This window comes from Mchenga conophoros, linkage group LG8, assembly GCF_057382185.1.
Source record: "Mchenga conophoros isolate Kocher_MC1m ecotype Shallow Benthic linkage group LG8, M_conophoros_male_GT1.1, whole genome shotgun sequence".
Classification (NCBI taxonomy): domain Eukaryota; kingdom Metazoa; phylum Chordata; class Actinopteri; order Cichliformes; family Cichlidae; genus Mchenga; species Mchenga conophoros.
In genome coordinates, this window is record NC_140533.1 from 8,393,518 (window position 1) to 8,418,516 (window position 24,999).

The 24,999-nt window shown below is 41.3% G+C and overlaps 1 protein-coding gene across 3 annotated transcripts in view; it reads left to right on the forward strand.

Moving 5' to 3' along the window:
- Window positions 1-24,999, forward strand: part of cacna1g (calcium channel, voltage-dependent, T type, alpha 1G subunit) — a 213,366-nt gene that overhangs the window by 141,297 nt on the left and 47,070 nt on the right. For 2 of the 3 annotated variants that reach the window (XM_085283808.1, XM_085283809.1), the window contains exons 20-26: window positions 1,327-1,395; window positions 4,348-4,532; window positions 15,268-15,394; window positions 16,099-16,224; window positions 16,359-16,448; window positions 16,910-17,102; window positions 18,788-18,838. In XM_085283808.1, the coding sequence (XP_085139934.1) occupies window positions 1,327-1,395; window positions 4,348-4,532; window positions 15,268-15,394; window positions 16,099-16,224; window positions 16,359-16,448; window positions 16,910-17,102; window positions 18,788-18,838 (841 nt within the window). Of the gene's footprint in view, window positions 1-1,326; window positions 1,396-4,347; window positions 4,533-15,267; window positions 15,395-16,098; window positions 16,225-16,358; window positions 16,449-16,909; window positions 17,124-18,787; window positions 18,839-24,999 lie in introns of all 3 variants that reach the window. The other variant, XM_085283810.1, reaches the window with a different exon arrangement.

Below are 24,999 nucleotides of genomic sequence, written 5' to 3' on the forward strand. Positions count from 1 at the left end.
GCTTCAGGCAACAGGGGAGCATGGGAGCGCAATGATATGATTGTGTATAGATGGAGATATGGTGTTGAATTGTGTGCATACACACAACTAATTAATGGTGCTTGTTTTTGAAAATGACTCTCTCATGAAAAAATAAAGCATCTGATGCAACATGCTTGTTTAATTGGTGAAGTGCCAATTTCAGCCTTTAATTGTTGTTTCTCAACACAAGCAGTGTGTGTTTCACTGTGAGAAATTTCACAGTTAACTTACAGTGAAGTGCTGACAGTGTGATTTGTCAGCAGTTAAAAGCTCAGTGTGCAGTATAATGTACATTATACTGAAAATATGCTTTGCAGTATAATACTGTTCCTAGTGAAATCGCTAGAAACAGCTTATTTTTGTAATATATGACGTGTTTTTAGAACCAATAATTTTTTTTTTTAACATGATAGTAGTTTATTCTCAAAATTCCACCTTTGTGATTGAATGATTCATAGGTCAGTTTAAGTGGCTTGACAAACAAACACAATAAAACAAAACATTATTGAAAATGAGGTAAAAGGACCCGACTAAAACTGAGTGAAAAAGCAGCCAATGTCCAAAGAAAACTGTGAAAGACCTTCAGAAAGCCTGGAGAACTACTATTCAAGACTCTTTAAAAAAAGAAATGAAGAAAGTCAGGTTCCTTGGAAACAGAATAATAAAGAAATGAATGATGACTCGAAACTTTTGCACAGTAATGTACACCAACACAAAATAGCTGAAATAACCATTCCTGTGCTACTCCTCAAAGGCACCAGTGCTTTCAGCATTCAACTGTATTTAAAAGAACAATTTTTTAAAGTGTGCTGTTGTTATTATTCCACTTGTTCCCAGTGCAGTGCTGTTTATTCAGGGAGTTGAAGAGTTTTTCTATCATTGCATTGTTTTAAAAAACAAAAATTCCTTTTTTTCTTTTATTTGATCTCATTTATTGTCTTGAATTTTACCCCTCGGGGATTTATGAGATATTTGAGTACATTTTTTTACCGCTCTTATAAGGTTGCGAGCATAAATACCAAATCAGATCCCTTGTTTCAATATTTCATGTTGTTTTAATACAAAGTAAACGTTATAATTGCCTGCCAGCTATCATTAGAGAGCGTACAATAGGGGTGTTTGCACAAACATGTTTTCAGATAGTGTATGTGGAAAGCAGCTCTCATGCATTATTCAGCTGTACACTAGTCAGCTTAGAAGCAAACAGTAAAAAAAAAAGGTGCTCAGAACATTTCATGAGAACTACCTCCGCTCAACGAAGCCTCTCTCTCACTCTCTTCTTTCCTTTTCCCTTTTGTTTGGCAGGAGCGGGTTTTCCTGACAGTGTCCAACTACATCTTCACAGCAATCTTTGTGACTGAGATGACTGTAAAGGTGAGTCACGCTGAATTGCCAACAATACCTTTTAAACTCCAGTGCAAAGTTTGTGAAAGGCTTTGCTCATTTTAGCCACTGTGTGAGAGGATGTTGCATACTCCATACTTACTTTTACCCTTTTAAAGACTCAAATATCTGCTGTTCATTCTCCCATGAAGTTATCCCTGACTCCTGTTTTTATTCACTTAGTTGATTTCAGCTCTCGTGCCTCAAAATATTTGGTAGGTCAGGTTATTTTGGTGCCGTGAAAACACTGGTTGCCTCGCATCGAGAGCGCGACTTTGCTCAACTTTGCTCTGAAGTTTAAACGAAAATGATTTGACACCCTGGTGTTTGCAAACAAAACAAAGATTTTTGCATGAGAGGAAGAAACCCAAAGCGCACTCCCAAAACCTCCAAGACACAAAGCTGTAGCGATAACAGAGTCTGCCTGATACCTGCATGTAGTGGAACGATTCCATAATAGAAAAGAAAACAGAGTGGGCATGAGGGGGAGGGAGGGGAGGGGGAGAACGAGAGAGGTGAACAGACAGTGAATGCACACCTTCTGAGGGCAGTTTCATAATGCTAAGAGGAGGATTGTCTCGCCAGTATTCAAATGGCCCAGCTTTGAATGGAGGTCCATGGCAGCGTGGGCAGGAGCTCGCGGAGGCAGAGGGGAGGAAAGTTCATCGGTGTCACTCATTCAAAGCCTCTTTCTCTATTTTCGGTCCCGGCGACTCACAAACGTTGGGGTGGCACACAAATACGCACACACAGAGCACTGGTTTTATCATCTAATGCTCAGGGAATCTGTGTGTGATGCAAAAATGTAACAGTGGCGAATGGTTAGCATGAAAGATTTTAGCATTTAAAAAATGAAACAACTATGCGTCTACTCTTTTATCTCGTGTTTCAATTATAATACTATAATAAGTCTATTGCCCCATTTCGGAGGGAGTTTTTATTTTATTTAATTTTTTAAAAGCAGCTGAACACGGAGTGGAAGCCTTTCATATTAAAAATAGATTGCATTATTAAATATTACACATTGTATTTTTACGCCTGTTGACTTCTGACAGATGTTTAGTGTGTAGTTGATGTCCCATGTTGCCCTCAGGTGACTGAGCTGTTAGCAGTTACATGAAATGCAACTGAATTTTTCATCTATACTTTTTCAGTGACTGTATTTAAATATTATATATTATATATTCATCTACTGTACATTTATTTATTTAATGAAAATGAAGCATTGTGTGAGTAAGTAAGTGCTGTGTAACTGTTTCCATAGGAATTCAGGGGGTAAGTAGCAGCCAGAATTAAGTAAGTGGCAGACTAACTGACACGTAGTCAAATGGTCTTGACTAATTGATCATCAGCAAGTGTGAGCACCTCCATAAAACCAGAAGTTTGCACATTGTTTGGCAGTTTGCACATCTGGAGGACTTAGGTCTGTGTGGTCTGTCTGTTTGTTTGAAAGGGTTATAAGGCAATTTACAAACAAGTCCATTATTCTACCGTGAGAAACATTATTCACAAGGGGAAACCATTTGAGTCAGCTGCTAATCTTCCTGGGGTAGATGTCCCAGTAAATTCATATCAAGGTTGTGCAATGCTCAGAGAAACTGAAAAAAAACCCTAAAAACTAAAAAGTCACTACATGCTTCAGTTAAATGTTAAAAGTTCATGGAAGACTGAAAAATTATGGCTTGTTTAGAAGGGTTATTAGATGAAAGCCTTTTCACTCTAAAAAGACTATGGCAGCACAGCTGAGGAAAACTGCAGCTGAACAAACCAAAAGATTTCTAGAGCAATGTGTTTTGAACAGATAAGTCCAAAGTGGAAATGTTTGGCCATAATATATAGCAAAAATCAAATATTGGCACAAATGCTTCAGCTCTAAAGCACGGAGGTGGAGGGTGATGATTTGGGCTTGATTCGCAGCAACAGGACATCAACACCTTGCAGCCATTGAGTCGACCATAAACTCCTAGGACTGCCAAAGTATTCTTGGGTCAAATGCGAGGCCATGTGTTTGAGAACGAAAGCTTATAATAACAATAATAATAATAATGGATTGCATTTATGTAGCGCTTTTCGAGACCCTCAAAGCGCTTTACAATTCCACTATTCATTCACTCTCACATTCACACACTGGTGGAGGCAGCTACAGTTGTAGGCACAGCTGCCCTGGGGCAGACTGACAGAAGCGAGGCTGCCGTATCGCGCCATCGGCCCCTCTGGCCAACACCAGTAGGCGGTAGGTGAAGTGTCTTGCCCTGGGGATCGAACTGGCAACCTTCCGGTTACAAGATGAGCTTCCCAAACTTTATCATATAACAGCTGAAAATGTACAAGAGAACAGCTGAAAAAGAAGAGAGTCAAGTGTCGCAATGGCCTTGTCAAGTCCAAATCAAAAACAAAGGCCTCTGTAGCAGCCTTTTTTAATTAATTGTCCGCTATATTGATTAGTATCGACTTATACAAACGATCTTATCGCCTCTCATCTTTTCAGTTGGAGTATTGTGAAACTGCATGATGCAAAAACTGTTGTCTTGGCCTAATTTAATAAGTTTGATCTCAGGGAATAATGTTCTGGAATGCATATCGCTTCATCAGCAGAATACGTGATGAGTGAAACCTATGGAAATAGACATGAAGTTTGGAGCGCTTGCAGCTTTTATGATCATCACTGCCACACAAACAGTCACTTCACTAAGTCAATAAGCTGGGCGTATGGGACATTAAGCACCGACTCCTAATAAATAGAACACTGGCTTGATAAACAAATTGCAGCCACAGTGACAAAAATAGATATTAAATTACTGATTCGTGTATCATTTGTGAGCCACTTATATTCATGGTGAATAATTCATTTGAACTAATATCCAAACCAAACTGGCACTCGGCAGTCTAAACTCAGTGCTTTCTGCTTTATAATAACATACTGTTGTCTTCTTTGCTGTCCAGATCGTGTCTATGGGCTTTTTTTTCGGGGACAAGGCGTACCTGAGGAGCAGCTGGAACATTCTGGACGGGATGCTCGTCATGATTTCTGTTATTGACATCCTGGTGTCTCTCATTTCCCAATCCGAAACCAAGATCCTGGGCATGCTCAGAGTGCTGAGGCTGCTGAGAACTCTGAGACCGCTACGGTAAGTGACTGAACGTCATAGATAACTTCCCCTGGGGATGGTTGTTGTTAGCATTTTATTGATAACAGCATTGACACCAATACTTCTTATCAATTCAATTCAATTTTATTTATATAGCGCCAAATCACAACAAAAGTCGCCTCAAGGCGCTTCAAATACTTCTTATCAATATACGTATTTGCTGATATTCCTGGCCTGCTGTAAAATGGATATGGGTGCTTTTGATGCATTAGCACATTTTTTTCATCTGAGCTTCACAGCAAGCTGGTATGCAGTACTGTACTTCTGGAGCAAGCAGTTGTGGTAAATGCCTTATAGTTGAGAACGTGAACAACCACAGACAATATGCAGTTGTTTATCTGTGGTTGTCAGGACTGTTGACACCAACTTTGTGTTATTTTGACTAACAACAACTCAGACTTACTTTAATGGAGATAATGAGTTTCTGTGTGGTCATGGTACTCTTGAGAGGTTGAGAAAAAGAAGGAAACTGAACTTTAGGTTTGATGTTTATCCAAGAAACTTGTCTGTGAAGGTTTTTAGTCATCCAGCTCATCGTAGTCTAAAGAGTTTGGAAAGAAAGGCATCTGGACTTCTTTAAGTTTCACCACTCATCTGAGAAGCTTCTAAGAGCAACTGGTGGAGAGTCCCAGATTTAAAGCCCTATGGGAGTGTCGTCAAGAGGGTCATGGACCCCCTATTGATCCTCAACCTAATCACACAAGCCAAGCTGTGTAGGTCACAATCAGCCAAGGTTTTGGGTGAGTTCATTGTGAAACCTAGCCCCACCCTATCATGTGATTTACTGAGGTCAGATGGTCCAGGATGTGGGTGTTAAGGCGTCTGGGAAGGGATCTCAAAACTGGATTACAGATGGCAGACAGTTGGTGTCATAAGCCACCACCTCTGTTCAAAGATGATTGTTCACAGTGGACATAGATGGCTTTTCCACTCCTCTTTCAAACCATCTGTCTTCTCTGTCCAAAATGTGAACGTTGGCATCTTTGAAAGAGTGACCTTTGTCCTTTAGATGCAGATGGACAGCAGATTGTCCCGTCGAGATGGCTCTTCTATGCTGTGCCATGCGTTTATGAAGTGGCTGTTTGAGAAGCTTTGATAATCTCAACCAGTTGCTCTTAGAACTGAAGAAGCTTCTCGGATGAGAGGTAAAACGTCTTCAAGAAAATGAAAGAAGACCAGACACTTTTCTTTCCAAGCTCCTTAGATCCTAGAACCTTCTTCACTTTTACAAGCAAAAGGTGGAGAGTCCAATATGTTAAACTCCAAGTGTTTTTTTTCTATTTAGAGGTCCTGTTGATCATGTGAGCGGAAAGTGTGAAAAAAAGGGTCTACAAGCTCTTGAATCATGGGGCGTATTTCGTTTTTCACAGGACTCTATACAAGTCTGCGAAAACCTCCTTTTTCACATGACAGTATAAAATAATAATAATCAGTAGCTGGTGAGCAATGTTAAAAGACACATATAGGAAAGACTCTTAAATACAGCAAACGTAAAAGTGTTGCAAATCCTTGGTTCAATAGTTCCAGTAGTAAAAACGATATGTTTTCAAGTGTTGTCATAAATAGGTAGGAACAAACTTCCTCTCAGTCTCAGTAAGGAGATGGAAGTGTGTCAGTGTGTGTGTCTATGTGTGTATGCATTTATTTTAGCATGCATTCATGTTAATGTCAGCATGCACACAATTTCACAGTTGTGTTTATTTGAGCGGAAATAATTCAGAAATCACCGATTTGAACATCGTTTTTGTATTTTCCAAATATTTGCACTGCTTTGAGTTTTATCTATTCTGTGTGTGTGTGTGTGTGTGTGTGTGCGTGCTTGTACACATGCAGCCTCTTGGATGTCTCATCTCGTGAAGGGGAGCTCTCCAGGCTTTGCCCTCTTTTGAATATTTATCACCATTCTCGGGAAGAGCACAAAAATCAAATATTCATTTTCATCCTGCCAAATTTACCCGCTGAACAGCACTGATCTCTTTCCCCCATCCTTTTGCTTTTTTAACTTTCACCTTTGACATGAAAGTGAAATGTTTTGACGAGACTGCTTTTGCTCTCCTGCGTTCAAAGCGCTACTTTCGTCTTTGACTTCATTCTGTAATGTTTGGGTTTAATTAAACCGGGTGAATTTCCAGTTAATTGGCCAGGTTCTGTTTTTTTCATCACTTTTCTGTCACATTCCAGCCTTCAGAAGTTACTTGGTTTGGGGTTTGTTTGTAGTGTTTTCTTCATGTTCCTACATGTAGGCATCAGTAGTTTAGTAGCTACAATGCTGTTCTTTTTAAAAGAAACTATGCTCAAAACTGGATTAACCTAATGTCCACATCGTATCTGTGTTAGCAGCGTTTACTAGTATATAACAACAGTTAAGTGTCTGTTATCAGTCACTGTAAAACCTTCTACAACAGCAAAGACTGTTTTAATGCAAACTGAGGATTGTGTGGGTTGAATGAGAAATTGAGGCATAAATATAGTCCCTTTTAAACTATTGTAACAAGTAATTAACTTCTAATCTTTACTAGTTACTGGTTTGTGCATGTTCTGTTTAACGGTTACGGATGCTGCTAAAAAAAAGGCTTAAATAGATATCTCATTAACCCTCTGAGGTCTAAATTATTGGCGATGACGCCAATCCTAGCCAGAATTTGCAACTTTTGTTTTTATTAAATTGTTCTCTCAAGTCTACTCGATCAGGGACAAAGGACGTAGCCATTCTTACTGACACGCACTAAAAAGTGTTCCATTTATATTTGTGTTGGCTTTTTTCTGTTTGTATGAGTTATCACCAATGACAGCTTAGACAAGGGGTGGGGGAACTCCAGGCCTCAAGGGCCGGTGTCCTGCAGGTTTTAGATGTGTCCTTCATCCAAATGGCCAAAAATTACTGCTCAACATGTCATGAAGTTGCCTGGAGTTCCCCACCCCTGCCTTAGACCTTAGAGGATTCATAAGCAACTTCTTGCAAAGTGCAATCTTGTCAGCAAAACTACTGAGCTGAATTGCACTGATCTTGTTGGTGAAGTGAAGCATGGGCAGATGAAGGACCGAGTGGAATTTGGTGTGGATCCATAATTATTCTCTGCAAAAAAAAAAAAGGAAAAAGAAGAATCTAAACAGGGAATTGGCTTTTGCATTGACATTGCCATTGGCGCTGACACTGGCATTTGCATTGGCACTGGCTTTGGCAGGGGAATCACTGTGAGTGCCCTTTTAGAAAGCCCGTGATCTTCCTGTGGATAATTCATTATGGATATATGTTTGGGCTTGCAGTCACACTGTGGGATGAATTTGTAACTAATGAAATCCCTCAATGCAAAAAAATCAGTCTTTCTTCAGCCCTGGTGCTGTCTTACTGAAATGGTAATGTGACATTAAAAGTATAAGCTTGCTGTCAAATGAGTGGCTTCCTAATTAAATTTGGTGCAACTGTGACAAACTAAATGCTTGAAGAGATTCACCTGTTTCTAAATGCCGCTGAATCCTCTTTAAGTCTTCCTGTTATACGCCCTGCTTTATTTAATCCTCAGATGACAGCTGAGTTTGTATTAACAGGGCTAGCAACGGTTTTAAAGTCAGATTAGAAAAAAATATGAAACAATTACAAGAGGAAATTGGACCTATTTTGAGTCTGGGGGAAATATTTTTAGGAGCAAAGGGCAACAATTTCCTTCAGGCATGATGTCACCAGTTTGACGGAGATGCAGAATGGCAGGGAACGATGGGCAGATCTAGACTCGATACAAAGAGAGGCAGAAAGCAAAGGAGAGAGAAAAGACAGGAAGAGAAGAAGAGAATAAGAAAGAGCTGAGCTGTGGAGCTTGGTTCTCTTCTCTGCTGAGGCTGCAGATGAATTAAAGGAAAGAAATACCAAAAATCATTTTTAAGTTATTAACTTTTAATCCATAAGAAGGAGCGCAGCTTTAAAGGCTATATTAAGCTATAAGTTTGCTGCTCTGGTTTATACGGTATAGTCTGATTATAGTGTACTCTGTACTTAAAACTGTTGCTTGGAAGATGACAACACTGACTTCAGAAGCGAAACAATTATCAGCAAAAAATTGTGCTTCTTGAAGCTAGCTACTACTAAAACTAATACTGAAGTGCTAAAAGCTTAATCCAGCCTCATTGGGAAGATGCAGACGCAGAGCAGTGATGCCTGTAGCTGTGTTGGCACAGATCATTTCAAACATTAACAGGACGTTGTATGGACATCAACATTAGTTGTCAAATCATACTCCCTCACGTGTTTACTAAACAAGCTAACTAGCTAACTTTTCCTCTCTATTTAAGCATAAAAAACAAATCGCATAAGATGCAGGACCACTGATAGCTGCTACATAGTGCAGACGCTGGATTATTTAGGTTGGGCAGGACCCAGGTGCAGCCATTGGAGACAGAGATAATTAACTAAAAAGCAGTTTTATTGCCAAATCTAGAGGCTCAAAGGAAATACAAAAAACAAAATTAGGTACTAGGAACCGGAAACTAGAAAACATGTAAACTACTAAAAAAAAAGGAACTCGCAGAAAAATAAAAAAAAACACACAGTATGAGCTGACGACGTGACCACGAGCAGAGGGAGACTGAGGACATAATTACAGAAAAACTGAAAAAAAGTCTACAGAGAAACAGATACGGGGACAGCAACAATGGAGACAAGAGATAAACAAACATGAAGACAAGGCTGACTAAACACAGGGGAAGACGATGCACTGAAAACTCTAAGATGACTAAGAACTGAAGGCTAACTGAAGCATACTTTATACACAACGTAAATATAACCATGAAACTATGAATCACACAGAATATTCCAACAAACAAGTCTGGAAACACAGAAAGACCCAGTATCAGGACAATTTAGTGTTATTTGTCTGAGAATGGAATAGAATACAATAGATACTTTATTGTCATTTACAACACAGAGCAATTAGTCTAGTTAGTTTAAGAACAGAGTTTCGGTGCATTGACTTGCCATCAGATTAATGTGAGATTTCAAGGTGACTTCTTGAAATTACATATTTGGAGAACAGAATAAGCACAAGAAATGTATGAATGGCTGGTAAGATTCTTAATATCAGATTTTAACTTTCAGCCAAAGTAACTGCTGAGTCCTTACTTAGGCTGAAATGACACTAGAGAAAACAGTGGTTGGGTACCATAGTGCAACAAAAAACTATTACTACTTATGATCTTGCATAGCGTTGCCTTTAAAATGGGTTGCTTCAAAGATGGTCATCAGGACTGTGCCCACGTGCTGTCAGCTGCTATGTTCAAAGTGACTTTGATGTGTCAAAACCACAATAAAACAGCAAGAGTCAATTTGCTATCAGTAAGCAATAGAATGGTTGGGCAGTGGCGTCAATTTGGCAATTACATCGAATCAGTTTGTGGATACAGTGATTAACCATGATATATCAGTGAAAATCCAAATCTATTGATGTCTAAAATTCACATGAACCTCACAGATTTGAAACTGAAATTCAGAAAGTCCTCTAGAAGTACTGAGGTAGTTGTTGAAGGCCAGCGGTTTAACTGCAGAATGGTTGGCATGCTTGCTGCTTCAACATGTCTCTGAATACAACAAGAATACAAAGAGTCAGTAACCACATAAGTTGTGTCCCCTAGTTCAGCTCATAGGGGCAGATTGATTCAGACTGAATCAATCGGGATGACAGTGATGTGTCAGTTGGGTTAGGATCCTAAATATTTGGAAACAGGTTGCCTCCAACGCGAGAAACAAGAACAATCACCTTGTGATTGAAAGTTGTTGCCACCTGTAGGTGTTGCATCCTCAAGCTCAAGGTCACCACTTAGGTCTGGTAGCCACAACTACTTGCATTTGGTCACCGACAACAATATGAATAAATAAATGAAAATAATCAATCTCACGGGCAACCACCAATTTCTTCTTAGTCACATGGAGGTTGCTGCTCAGTTCCAGAGTTTTTTTCCTTATTTGTTCCTGTATTAAGACTGTTTTAAGTGCAGAAGCCCAACCCACCAGCTGTTCAAACCTTCTGTTTACAAGGGGCAGCCAATCAGAAGAAAACTGGCTTAAAGGGAAGGGGAAAGGAGCTAAAATGACTTGGTTCCAACAGAAAATCAACTGAATAGCTGCGCCAAGCCCCGGTAAGAGACAAATGATTGTTTTCCAATCATGACTCAATGCAAAGCTACTTTAGTCGAGTCCAAAAATAAAATTATGAAGCAGGAAATGAGCACAACGGGGCCCTTTTAAAAATATTTACTAGAACATGTCATTACCATTTTGCCAGTTTGTTAAATAAAAAATTACAGCAACCGCTCAACCAGAATAATGTATGTGTAAAACTTCCAAACTGTAACATTAAATCAGTTAGTCCCCCAAATTCCCCAAACACACCAGAAAACAGGCACGGCTTCATAAAGCTACAGAATTTCCTTCAATATCAGCTTGTTATCACCCCAATTCAACTGTGGCAAACTCACACTCACTGGGTATTTTAATTAAATATGAACTCGTCTGTGTTTTCCCCTCCGGCACCGCGGTGGCACATGGGGGTTCACGCAGGCAGCATCAGAGCTGCCGACGCCGATATGAGAAGAAAACTCAATCAACAATCATTCATGTCCTCAGGGCCTAAAAAGCTGTAGCAACTTAGACGACCAAGTTTTAAGGCTACAATACTTAGTTACAATATGCACTTTGCACATCTTAAGTGCAATAAGGTGAAGCGGTTGCTCTAAACTAGCCGTGTATGTTGGATGAGTTTTACTGCAACAGACGTTACGCAGGAGTCTGTTGCTGTTTCCTCCTCATTAGAGATATTAATGATAGCATTCATTGCACGCGCGTGTGTGTTGTGTGCATCTGTGCATGTGACAGAATGATGCATCGGCTTTGTTTAACAGGGAGCAGTCACACACCTCTGCAGTCATTCATCAAGCCCACTACCTGAGCTGAGGGCAGTCCTCGGGGAGGTCCCGCGAGTTAACACCCCCCATGTCATCGAGTGGCACTTTTATGTCACCCCACAGCACCTACAGCTCATCGACAATTAAGGTGCAACCTAGAAACCCCTACCCCAAAACCCTCTCCACGTTCATCATTAGTTATAGCTGCCACCGAGCTCCATCGCAGGCAGACCGGAGTGTCGAGGTCAGAGAGAGCCAGCAGGTTGCTTTTATCGATGAATCCCCTGCTGTGGTTGACCTCGATCGGATCAGCCTTTTGAGCACATCCGTCAGTTGATGATGATGTAATTACCTCAATGCTGGTGGCCTAATTGACTTATAACATATAATTACAAGTGCCTAACCCTGCGATGTGACATGTCACTGTCTTTCTTTTGCATTTCCGTAAGCACAATGAGAGATTGGGCTGAAGCGATGATGAGGAACGCCAGTTGGGGGCTGAAAACGAGAAGAAAATTCACAGAGCTAGGTGGAGTGACAGGCAAAGTTCTGACCAAAAAAAAAGTGAGAAAAAAAGCAAGAAAAGAAGAGCTGCCTCATTTTTTATTCCCTCTGTATTCCTGCAACTCACCAGCCCTCCTCTCCTCCCTCTGTTCCCTATTTCTATCTCTCGGCGTCGCTTAATTACACCCAGTGTTTGCACTGTGGGAGTACGGCTGCCACTTATTGCCCTACTTGTTGTTCCCTTTACTCCGTGTGAGGAATAAGCTGGTGGTGGAAGAAGAGGAAGTGGGAGAGAGAGAGATGGGTGGTGCATGTGTGCAGGTGGTGAGGATCGTGGCACGCTCCTCATTGCTCCTTTGTGCGGTGCAAAACAAGGACACCGCCATGAAATTATGCAGAAGGTAGATCAGACAAAGCAAACTTCTTTCTCTCCTTCTGCTCTCTCCGTTCAGCTTCCCCTCATCCTCCTTTTTGTGCCATATGCAAATAGACATAACGGAGAGAAGCCCACTGCAGCGTGTCCTTCATGTACCGCATCATCAGAGTGTATTGACTTAGAGTGAGAGCCTCGTCTCTCCATAGTTCCTCTCCTTAATAAGCCTTTTCACTTCAGCGTACTTGTTAGAGTTTGGTTTGAAAGGACGTGAAAAGGTACAGAGGCTCGTCTGAGGTGTTCATATGCGACTCAGCAGTGTGCGGGAACTACAGCAAACTGGTCAAAAATGTTCAATTATTCAGGCTACTCAACACACAACCACTTGAATAGGTCGGTTATGTGTATTTCAAAATAGACGTGTCTTTTCAGAGATCTGAACGTTATGAGTTGTCTGTCCTTCCATGGTAAATGGACTTTTCTTCTACTTGAAGGGTGCACCCTACTCTCTGCCTATGACAGGTGGGATAGGTTCCAGCCCTGCCTCGTGACCCTGAATTAGATTATTGGAAGAAAATGGTTGGATGGTGCTTGGAAGTGTTATTTACACTTAGTTAAGTTTTAAAAAGTTGAAAAGAACTAAGCTAATATTATGCAAGTAACTTAACGTCTTTTCTTCGGCTGAACTTCTAATATTTACTAAATACTGAGGGCTAAACTGTTTCCCCACAGTCCATCTCTCTCCTGGCACTAGCAGCAGCAGTGTGTCTAAAGCACTGCGCAGTTAGAGCTGAAGCTACATGACACACAGCTGCCACACAGCATGCAGTATTGTTGGGTGGATGCTAGTCTGTTAACTCCTGAAAGCAATGACTCTTAACAACTTTTCTGGTGGAAACCAAGCATTGCTCTGTGTCCTATTCAGTTTAGTAAAACTGTAGTAAAAAGTTAATAAAGTCACTTGGTAAATTTAAGTAGGTAAATGGAATAAGTTTAATCAAATGCTTTAAAATCCACCATGAAAAGAAATATGAGTAAAACCTGGACGTCATTTGGTCTTTTTTTTTTTTTTTTTTTTTTTTTACCAGAAATGACTACAGACTGAAACTGGACTTTGATCAGTGTCATTGCCAAGGGACTGAATGCAAACATGCTGTCAAAGAACAGGAGAATGACTCCCTGGAGACATTCACAGTTGCACTCCTTGAGTACTAGTGCCCTCTATAGGCCAGATGTGGAGCCTCAGCCTATTATGGCAGTGAGTCAAACACATTGGAGCCACTTTGGTCCTGAGCACATTACAGTATTTTGGACTCTCACAGAGACTGAACCACTAAATATTAAGACCAAATGTGAACAGGACCTGGGGTGTTCTTTTGAAGATGGTGAGTGGAAACCACAATGTGAGGGAGCACTACCAGCCACCACAAGGTTTTTCACTTTTAACAACAGTGTCTATTTACACCAGAAAGACACCAAAGACAAATAAATCAATTTCAAATTTTTGCCCTAGATGCAAAGTTATAGCCAATAACATGTAAAAATTCAAACATTGCAAAGAGATTCTTAAAGAGATTCTCAGATTTGAGATCCCTCGCTCTGCTAGATTAACCTTTTTTAGACAACACGTCCCATTTCCTGTTTGCCTAAAGAAAGAATCTGCTGTGAATACTGGCAATAAATATGTCTACGCTGATTAAAGCAATCTCCTCTGACATGTTTTGAGGCTGTGACATCGATTGGTTTCTGTACTCACATGTTGAAGCTTCAACATTTGGTTGTTGCCATGTTTGTTTATTTGCATCCAGACGCAGCCATGTTTAGACTACAGTGTGGAGCACAAAGGTGCTAATGCAAACAAGTTTCTTTAGCATGCTATAGCCATAATCTTTATAGTTGTAACTCACAGATATACTGTTTAACTTGGTGAAAATGAAGCACAAGCCTGCTGGGTAGTCTTTAATACAAATCATGCCTTCTTATTTTGTCAGATTAGAAATATACTCCAAGAGGCGCTGATAATAGAAAACGAATGGAGAAGTTCAGTTTAGTGAAGTAGCTGAGGTTAAGCCTTATACCACATCTAATAGCTACACCTGTCTTCCCTAACTTTAGACCAAATGGCACATACACACACAAATGGTTGAAACATTCAATAAACAAATAGTTAAAATAGCAAAAAGCAGTGAAGTGCAGGCAGGAAAAAAAGGGCAGCCACTGACTTGTAATTCTCTGATCAGGGCTATTGATCACTGCGACCTTGGTCAGTCTTGGCTCCTTATTATCTCATGTCTTCTCTTAATGTGCTATCGACTGTTCTATCACTCAATTGTCAGCCTGGAGAAAAACATACAGTGTAGACAAAGACAAATAGACAGTGGCAGAGAAGATTATCGCCTCAGCGGCTTTGGCTGCTGAGAAACTGTGTGGCAGTTTGTTTTTTAATCACCTGATCACCTCATATGTTTAGTGCTTGCTTGAAGAGAAAGCCCGTGCAGGCGAGCGCGTTACCCGTTAGGTTCCGTGTAGTATCTGTGTATTGAGTTTCTCCCTGTCAGAGAAGCACAGCTGCTGTGCAGTGCAGTGCCAGGTGCCCTGCTGGTGCTAATGAACCATCCTCATCAGTCCAGTAGCTTAATTAGAAGACTCTGTTTCTTTGACTGCAATAAGCAAAGAGATGTGTTTTTAAAGAAAAGAAAAGAGGGAGTAAATGAGAGACACAGCAAATAAACAAACTGCGATGGAGGGAGGGGCTGCGTGCGTGTCTAAAAGTGCCTGAAGTGAAGGCCTGGGGGGGAAGGGGGCATGATGAGGTTGCGGGTTGGATCGCTGCAGGCATCCATTCTCCATCTGGTGTGAGCTGCACAGTAACTGACCTAAGAGTGTCCTGCACAAACCCCCACACACACATAGTGCACTAATGCCTCATTGTGTGCCATGTTCCAGCGTGATCAGCAGAGCCCCGGGCCTGAAGCTGGTGGTAGAGACCCTGATGTCGTCCCTGAAGCCCATCGGCAACATCGTGGTCATCTGCTGTGCCTTCTTCATTATCTTTGGCATCCTGGGAGTACAGGTGAGAGGGGAGGGGGAAATGGAGAGTATACGCACAGACCTAATGAGAAGACTCTGTAAGCCTGCTTGAGCAATTTGACATGTGATTGAATGCTCGCGCAGGTCTCCACCCTCTCCCGAACCACCTTGGGTGTATGTACATCTGGAAGGGCTATCAGAAAAACAGCTATTTTTTTATGCACTGTCCGACTTATAACTCATAGGCCTGGACGCTTATGTATGCTTATGTGGCCGCAATGAGTTTTCATGGCTAACAGCCCAAGGATCAATCCATACCAACAAGCTCTGTGGCCTTGGTGTAGTTCCAACTCCTGTTTGTCTGCCATCAGGACATTAATGTCCTTTAACCATCTGTCCAAGTAAAGTAAGGTCATAAAGGGTTAATGGCTGTTATGACACCATGAGGCAGCAGTTGGAATATTCACTCATGAAGTGCAGAATTCAATCTCCAGTGTTCCCAACGCTACCGATCCATATGTTGTCGCTCAGTGTCGATGTGCTTTTGGAGCTTTTTATAGCTTCAGTAAAGAGCATACACACTTTGCAAAGTCCCATATCACCCTAAATCGTGTAATATGAAACACATACTCTCAGGGTTGAACTAAACCTGGAGTCCAATCACAGCAGGGTCACCTATAAGCCATACAAACTTAACAGTGTTTTTGTGGTGGTTCAAATGTATGTGTGTGTGTGTTTTCTCCTCAGCTTTTCAAGGGAAAATTCTTCATTTGTCAAGGAGAGGATGTAAGGAACATCACCAATAAGTCAGACTGCTTTCAAGCCAGCTATAAGTGGGTCAGACACAAGTACAACTTTGACAACCTAGGACAAGTAAGACATTCGAAATGTCAAGATTCCTGATGGACAGATGCATGAATAAAAAAAACTGATGATGCTGATCACGTTTTTCAACGATTTTTAACTTTAGTCCGTGTTTACGTTTCAACCCTGTCATCCTTTCTCAGGCCTTGATGTCTCTCTTTGTGCTGGCGTCAAAAGATGGATGGGTCGACATTATGTACGATGGGCTTGATGCTGTGGGAGTTGACCAACAGGTAAATGTTAAATTGCACACACAAAATGTTGGCAAGTCCCTTGGCTGTTCAATATAATTTCTGGATTTCGTCTAATACAGCCGTACCTGGCAGGCAGTCATTACTTAGAATGAGTGATGAAGACTTCTTAATGTAAAAAAAAAAATCCTCCACATAGAGCTAAAAGAAGATTGATGTTTCCGTCTGCAGCAAGAGCCCTGCACAGAACAGAGCAGGCAGCAATGACAATAGAATAAGACACTGAAGACGTCAGATACAGTATGAAAGGAGGAGGTTGCAAAGCAGGTTGCAGCTACAAAGCACTTGTGAGTAAGGTATAGCAGCTTTGCTAGTTCGATTACCTGGGCCATCAGCTGACGTGGGCGGGCATCAACATCAGCTGATCTAACCTGATTGTGTCTGACCTGGGTTTGCAGCCAGCCTGAATTAACGTCCTTCCTGATTTTTCTGTTGTTTTTCAGCCTATAATGAACTACAACCCATGGATGTTGCTCTACTTCATCTCCTTCCTCCTGATCGTCGCCTTCTTCGTGCTCAACATGTTTGTAGGCGTGGTGGTGGAGAACTTCCATAAATGCCGGCGCCACCAGGAGGCCGAGGAGGCCAAACGCAGGGAGGAGAAGAGACTGAAACGCATGGAGAAAAAGAGACGGAGTAAGGAGAAGGAGCTGGCTGGTCGGTAGTCTTTCCACATCTTTCTGAGTCCTGCTTGATTCGAGCTTGAGCCTTTTTTTTTCCTTTTTGCTTTTTAATTTGATTTGGCCGAATACGGAAAAACGCAATTAGTGAGCTAGTATCAAATATAGTTGCTACTCTGCGGTAGAACTCCCTTTCCTTCGACCATCCTCTTTCCCTTTTACCGTGAGTAAAATGGAAAGAATTCTTAACCCAGTCTGGTGGTCACCTGCTCTGGCTCTGTTGAGTCTGCTGCAGGCTGTGGAGGCTTTTCTTCGACCCCAGCAATAATTAATCAAGCTGGATGTTAAGAAAAGCTCCCACAATCGGCAGGCTCGCAGAATTAGGACTGATGACCGCTGGAGTTAGCCGCCACCCTTTCCCTCCTCCCTTAACTTGCCTGGTCTACCGTAGACACCGTGCTTGGGATGGCCCCTTGGAGCATGCCCAGTGAGTGCTGACAGATGGGGCTTGCATGGTGGTGGGTATACAGAGCTAGAGGGAGGGGGAGTCAATGCTTTCATCACCGTGGCCCGAAAAGGAGATGACCCCCCCTCCCTTCCTCTCTTCTGCATGCGGTTTAGTACAGCCGGAGGAGCAGGGATAGACCAAAATCTGGAAGAAAAGGAGGAAGAGTTTCAGCTGTAGCTTGTGAGATTTGCGAAGGAGTTAGAGCTAATTTCACGCCTGTCCCACCCTCACCTCCGGCTGTATAGGAGTTGATGACAAACTGCTTTTTTTTTTTTTTTTTTTACCTATTTTAATACTTTCCACTGCCTCCTACACCCCACAAAACAGTGCTAGCTTCTGCTAGCATTACCCTTCTTGGGAATTTGAGGCCTATACTCATGCCTGTACAGTATTTTGCCGAATCTATTCCAAAGGCACTTTTTTATATATATGTCTATATTTTGTACAAGGAGCAGTGGACACTTTTTTTTTTAAGCCAAAAGGCAAAAAACCCAAACCTTTTCATTTCTTTTATATATATATAATTTTATTTGATAACCGGAATGTTTCCGTCGAGCTCTTGAGAAATACAGATGGAAATTGATCTTGCTTTTACAGGAGGTGTCCGCCAAGGCTATCTCATCCAATCAAGAAACTCACCCCCGACCCTGTCACACACAGTCTACGTGTACACACAGTATATGTCAAGAGGCCCTTTTAACTCGTCTTCTTCTACATCTCTGAGTTTCTTTCCCTGCTTTTTTTTTCTCCTTCTCTGATTTTTTTTCATTGAAACAGTTCTCTTCTTAATTTCTGGCTCAGTATTTTTTGCCAGGATGCTTTTTTGTTTTGGTCTTTAGGGTGGCTAAAGGGCAGTTGATTCCTTAGTAAAACGGCAATACGAAAATGAAAAGTTGCTCATAACAGTTGCAGTTGTAACTCGACAATTTGTAAAGCGGGTGTTTTTGAAACCTTTGGTTTGTGACATGTGAACGTTTTTCATCCAAAGAACTGGACTCAGAATCTCTGGAAAGACGAAAATAACCATAGGCACACAAACCAGCTTAACCTTTCATCGCTACCTTCTAAGCCTTACTCCATCCCTCTTTCCCTCTTTCTATCTCTTTGACTCTCTTCTGTCTCTAACTTTCAGCCATCTTTCCTTTCTCGCTTTCTTCGGCCTCTGCCTGACTAACATGCTCTCATTCCTCTAGATTTATTGGTTCCGGGGGTGAGTTGGGCCCTCTCTGACGGCACACTGAAAGGTACAGAGTTTCCAGCATGTTCTGTGTGTCCCTTTTTAAAACCCCACACCGCCACCGACCACGACCACCCATTAACGGTGGCTAGGGTTAATAAGTTCAATGATCACGGGAGGTAGGGCCCCATCTTGCGTCCCCGCCCCCCTGCCTCTCTCCCATCAGCTCTCAGTCCGCTGGACATGCTGTTACCTGTTTTCTCTGTCGTGCCTTTGTCTTTCACAGCTCTTCCACACCGCTCGTGATCCATCCACTGTTCACAGCACCGCACCGCTGCTGCTGCACCACCAACACCACAAGAAAGGAAGACTTTGGTGTAAAATTTAATTAGCAGGGAAACTCAGGTGGCGAGAGGGAGAGAAGGGAAAAAGATGTTTCCACATAAGAATTCCAGAGTTTCCTTTAGTGTTTTCCAGACAGACGTGGTGTAATTCTCTCAGTATATGCTTATGATGCTCTTTTCTTTTAGTTACAATAATATTTTTTCTCAGCACCAAAGCCATTTTGTCATTTGAAAGCGTGGTGACATTTTTAGAAAAAAGTGTTGCAAACTGAGAACATAAATGTTGTAATGGGCATAGAAGTATACTTTAGCATAGCTGTGCTTTAAGCTAACTCTTATTGTCAGCATGCTAACATACGTAGATTCGATAAACGCAGTATTTGACATTTATATTATTTAGTTTACTGTTTGATTGAAACACAAACCTCAAGGTGGTACTGGAGGAAACTTCTCGACATCACTATAGTAAACAAACGTTAACATAGAAGTTTAAGTAAGTAAAATTGAGCTGTCGGTGGCTCTGGACGAAAAGTCGCTACCACACTCGCTAGTCATTCATCATCTTTGATTCAAACAAGACTGTAAACACTTTGTTCGATATTTCACTCTGAATGAAAGTGATCAGCTGGTAAGTGGAGTCATGAAGTTAGTAAAACCAGCCAAGAATCTATAAGCAGCTCTACTTTGACTTTGAGATCTCAGCAATCTTTTGTTTTCTTGGTTTAGTGCAGCTAAACTCAGATAAGCGTAGCGTGACAGATGCTTACTTTGATGACACCAGCATTATGTAGGAGTAGGTCACGGATAATAGGTACTGATTTGTAAATAACTGGACATGTGTCACGGCGAGATGTGCCGGTGTGTTTGTTAGAGCTAGGGTTGCCAACCGTCCCTTAAAATACGGAATCGTCCCGTATTTCGAAACAAAAGTACACGTCCCGTATTGAGCTAATAAGGGACGCACTTTGTCCCGTAATACAGTGAGAATCAAAAGTAGTCTATAACTTTTAATGGAATTAACGCTTTGTTTGAAAACATAATTACCAGCCCCTCTCCTGCTTTGTGACCAATGAGCTGACAGCACACTTATGACAATTCGAGTATGACAATTCAGATTACCGCTCATCTCATTGGTCGAGGAAAGGTCGCTTACGGAGAAAATACCGGAAGACAACAGATGACCACAACAAGAAGCATGGCCAACAGGGAAACAAACGCCGACACGGCGGTGCAAGTCTCGGACGACAGTACACCTAAAGCTGGGCAGACACTGTGCGATTTTTTCAGTCACGTTATTCAGCTCCTGCTCAAACTGCACAATTGACTCGCAGGGGTTAGAAGTTCATAGGTCACGATGCAGGGTCTCACACTATACCGCCCGATGCTCTGATGCGACCTGAGTGCTCACACTGTGCCTCCATAACACGAAGGTTATAACAGAAAATCTGTCACTCGCTCTCTCTGTCTTTCACTCACACAGACACACCACCACCATCAACTTTTCTAAATTGCTAATGAAAAACACTCATCAGGCAGCTGTGATTGAGCAGCAGTGTAAATCCAACTGTTTTCACGGTTGTTGTGGTCGTGATAATTTTGTGATGCCACATCGAAAAGGCTCGGATGAGCTTTCCAAAGTTCTACAAGTTGTGCCTCCATCGCTTGTGTCCAGATCACACGCTGCACAGCCGTGCTGCAACGTCTTTTTCACCGACGTTTACGTGTTTGCGCGCGAGCAGTGTGAGCGGCTGTGGTGAGAACCTCACGAGCGATTGATGATCGGGAGCTGGTCGTGAGGTGTTAATCACTTCTCGTTACCCCACGTATACTACACGACGCACGATGAAGGCCAAAATCGGTCCGATCACTCAAAAATAGTCTCAAAATGGGCCTAAAACCGCACAGTGTGAGCCCAGCGTTAGAGCAGCAATGTTTGTTCCCCCTCAGAGAAAGGGAAGAATGGGAAAAGGAAAACACCTGGCTGGAAAAAGTTAATATGGGCATGTGCAGTGAATATCAGCGCTATGTGGCCAGAAGTGTGATAATATAATTTATTTTGTGTAATAAACAACTGCAAGGATAGATGATTACAACAAATAGATGACTAATACATAAAAGTAATACATAGATGAATAATGATGATGAGTTAAGATGCGTAATCATGGGAACAAGCGGGTTTACAAACAGGAGCAGCTGATTAGCATCAGAAAAGCTGAAATAATATTTCAACTGAAGCCGATTGTACTAAATGCACTAAATGTGCACTGTTACAAGAATGTTTTTCTTTCTATTGTTTTCTATTATTTTAAGTTAAGCAGGACAGAGTTCTTTTAAAGAAAGATTTACTTATATTCTCAAAAGTTAAGCATGACAGGCTTCTGTTTAAGAAAGAGACCTGTTTTATTGTGTTAATGTTGTCATTTTGAGCTAAAAATAAATGGCTAAATGATCATTTGTTTCACATGTGTTCATATCACAAAGAATACACATCTACTTAAATCAAATTCAAGTCAAAGGGTTAAAAAAAATAATTTCACACACAAAAAAAGAGCTAGAAAATTCACCACACTGGGAAGGGTGAAGACAACTGGGTCGCCCGGCCCTGGCCACGAGGTGTCCCTTATTTATTTTTCAGGGAGTTGGCAACCCTAGTTAGAGCGGACCCGAAAGCAGACACTGGAGGAAGGAGCTGGTTTGCAAACAGAAGGCGAGCCTTTATTTCAGCTGAAAACATGAAACTATGAAACAACAAGAATAACTATGAGAAACTATAACTGACTATGATAACAAAAGGTAAAACTATGAGTATGACTCAGACTGTGACTGGGACTAGATGATATGAGGGAAATTGGCAGACGTCCCGACAATGAACAGTAAGAGACACATGACTTAAATACACACATGAGGTGATCAGGGGAAGTGGAGACACAGCTGACTAGGATGAACATAATGATGCACAGGAAATGTAAACTAAAACACAAAGACATGGAAACTGGACTTTCAAAATAAACAGGAAAACATGACAAGACACAGGCATGACAGCATTAACCAGGCAGACCAGAAACATGACAGATAAGACACAATAAACCACAAGGGGAACTGTAACACATGGGAAGATGACCCAAAGGAGACCTGCTAAACAATGAATAACTACAACTAAGGAACCCAGGATCTAAAAGTACTAACTATAAACAATGAATATCAAAATACAAGAAAACACAAAGCGCTGGGTCATACGACCCCGGACTGTGACAACATGAATAACTTGAGCTTGATATAATATATCAACAGTATATTTCTAACTAGGCAGCTCATTCTCTTTCTCTTCATACTTTATTTAAAGATAGAACACATTTTGGGGTCGACTTGAAAGAAAGGTAGATGTGAAATGTAAAAGTGAGGTCAGAGGTCAAATGTGACCTGATCTTAGCTGTAAACTATAATGTGATGTTAAGAATCCCCATATACCAGATCTTTTCCTACATTTTGCCAATACAAACAAAGGCAGCTGGATTTTAAGCAGAATTTTAAAGATAAAAGACATTTTAATGAAGGTTTGACCTAATTTGACCTTGAGGAGAGGTCATATATCATTCCCTGTATGCCTATATATTGTCAATACAAACAATGGCAGTAAGAAAAATAGTTTTAAATAGCTCTGTGCAACATTTCTATTACTTTGACTTTCAAATCAGCCTACTGAATTTAGTGAAGCCCTGCAAGGGACGTTGGAGAAAGAAGAAAAAAAAAAAACAGATGGACTTTTGCGAGATGTCCCTTGCAGGGCTCCGTAGTAAGCACATCAAATAAACAGGGCATGAAGTTTTCTAATCTTGAGGTTTAATAAAAAAGTCTTTTAATTTTCTCAGTTTCCCCCGCTGGTATCAAAACCTGCACTGAGTATTTCAGCATCAAGTTTGAAATTCTAGTACCGCAAGCTGCGACAACACTAGATGATAATACCGATCCTTTTTTGTTTTACACCGTTTACCATTTAGTAACAAGTTCTGGCAAACCTATTCGGTACTGACCAAAAAAGTTACTGACCTATCAAAACCAATAGGAAAGAAGCTAAAGACCAGTTTTGATTACTCAGAACTATTCGTTAAACTTTAATAATGTGTTGGATTTCTCTCTCTTGCGTTGTGTCTTGTAACTTCAGCTCACTGCTGTCACTATAGATTGGTACCAAAAAGGTACAGGTAAAATTATCTATTAAGGCTTACCAGCCTCTATTAAAAGGCCACAGAGATTCAATCAAGAAATTCCTGTTATTTGGTCCCTGAATCTTTGCTTAGTTTAGAAATCTTCATTTAGGACATCCAGAATCAGAATGTGTAGATGTTGCTATATTATTAAACTGAAATCAGCTCCAGCTTGTTTCGCTCAAGGGTTTAAACTGTTCCTTTGGTCTATTTCTACTTCATCACGTGTGCATCGTTATTAAATCATGATCTCAAATAGAATAAAAGAATGTCCGATTCACTAGGAAACACTGTGTGCAAAGGTCGCATCGGTATGAGTTGTGATTAGCTGAGACCACAGCAGGTTTGTTCACAGCAGCTGCCTCTTGTTGGGCATAAAAGGTCATCCTGGGGCGGTGTGACCACTGCCTGAATTGTCACAAGTAGTTTCCATGGAAATCTGCTAAAGGTATTGTTATGAAAGATGGAAGCTCGTGAATGAGAGTTTGTGTGAGTAGGCTTAGCTATATCCCGATGGTCCCATCATCGCCTCGGTTTACTTACAGCAGGTAAGCTGGAGTGGTGTCTGTTAATTTGCGGCACGTTCCTGGAAGGTAGACCCGGCTGTGTTGCTTCATATTCTTGTGTGCATATGAGTGTGTCGGGGAGCAGATGGCTGCAAAACAGGTTGTGAAATATGCAGGAGCAGCTATCTCATCCTCAAATCCCCCCTCCCCCCCTCCCTCCTCTCAGTGTGGATGAATGTCTGACCCCCACAGCCTCTCTGTTGATCCTTTTTTGCCTCAGTGTCTTGTAACATTTAGGTAGTTTTACCCAAAAGGTAATTACAGTACTGACACAAACACAAAAGTCCCACAGAAAAACTGCGTATGTGTATTTGAGGTGTCCTGCACACTCCACACTGAGGTGCATTAAGATTTCCACTGATGATGCAGGGAGGAGGAGAAGATATGTACGTGGGTGGAGGAGGTGGCAGAGATACACAAACACTGTATCAGGCTGTAATAATGCAGTGATGTAAGCACAGACAGGTGCACGCTGAAGAAGAAGTGGCGATGCATTGTGACATGCAGAGAGCGAGCGCAGAAACACCTAAGGCTAAATTTGAAACTCTGCCCTGTTGTTGGAGTTGACTTGTTGTGTTGAGTCACAGTCAGCTGGCTGTGGCAGACACATCAAGTGAAGCTACAGTGCACTGCATGGTGTATGCAGCAAATTGTAAATATAGCTGCGTGCTGCTTCCTCCCTCTCGAGGAGCTACCACAGTGATAGCGTTCTGGATCTTTTGACACACAGCGGCTTGCATCAGGGTAATGATGCTCTTAGTGTTGATGCCTGAGTCTATAGGCTGTTGGCTGTGATTATGCAGCCATAGTATTAAATTTAGTATTTAGTATTTAGTATTTATTTATTTATTGTCATTGTCAAGAACAATGAAATTGCGTTTGGGGCTTCCATACAACCCCAAAAAAAGAAGAAAATAATAAATAATAAGTAAATGTAGTCACAGTTACTCTATAAAAAACTCTATAATGTCTTTTACAGTAACAATTTGAAGCTTGTGGACCTGAGAAGAAAGGCCCAAGTTCCCAGACCCCATCGTGTTGTCAAATTAGTGTAGAAAGTCTAAAACTGAGAGGAATTCTACTTTCAAAAAATTGTAGGGTTGCAAAGGAAAT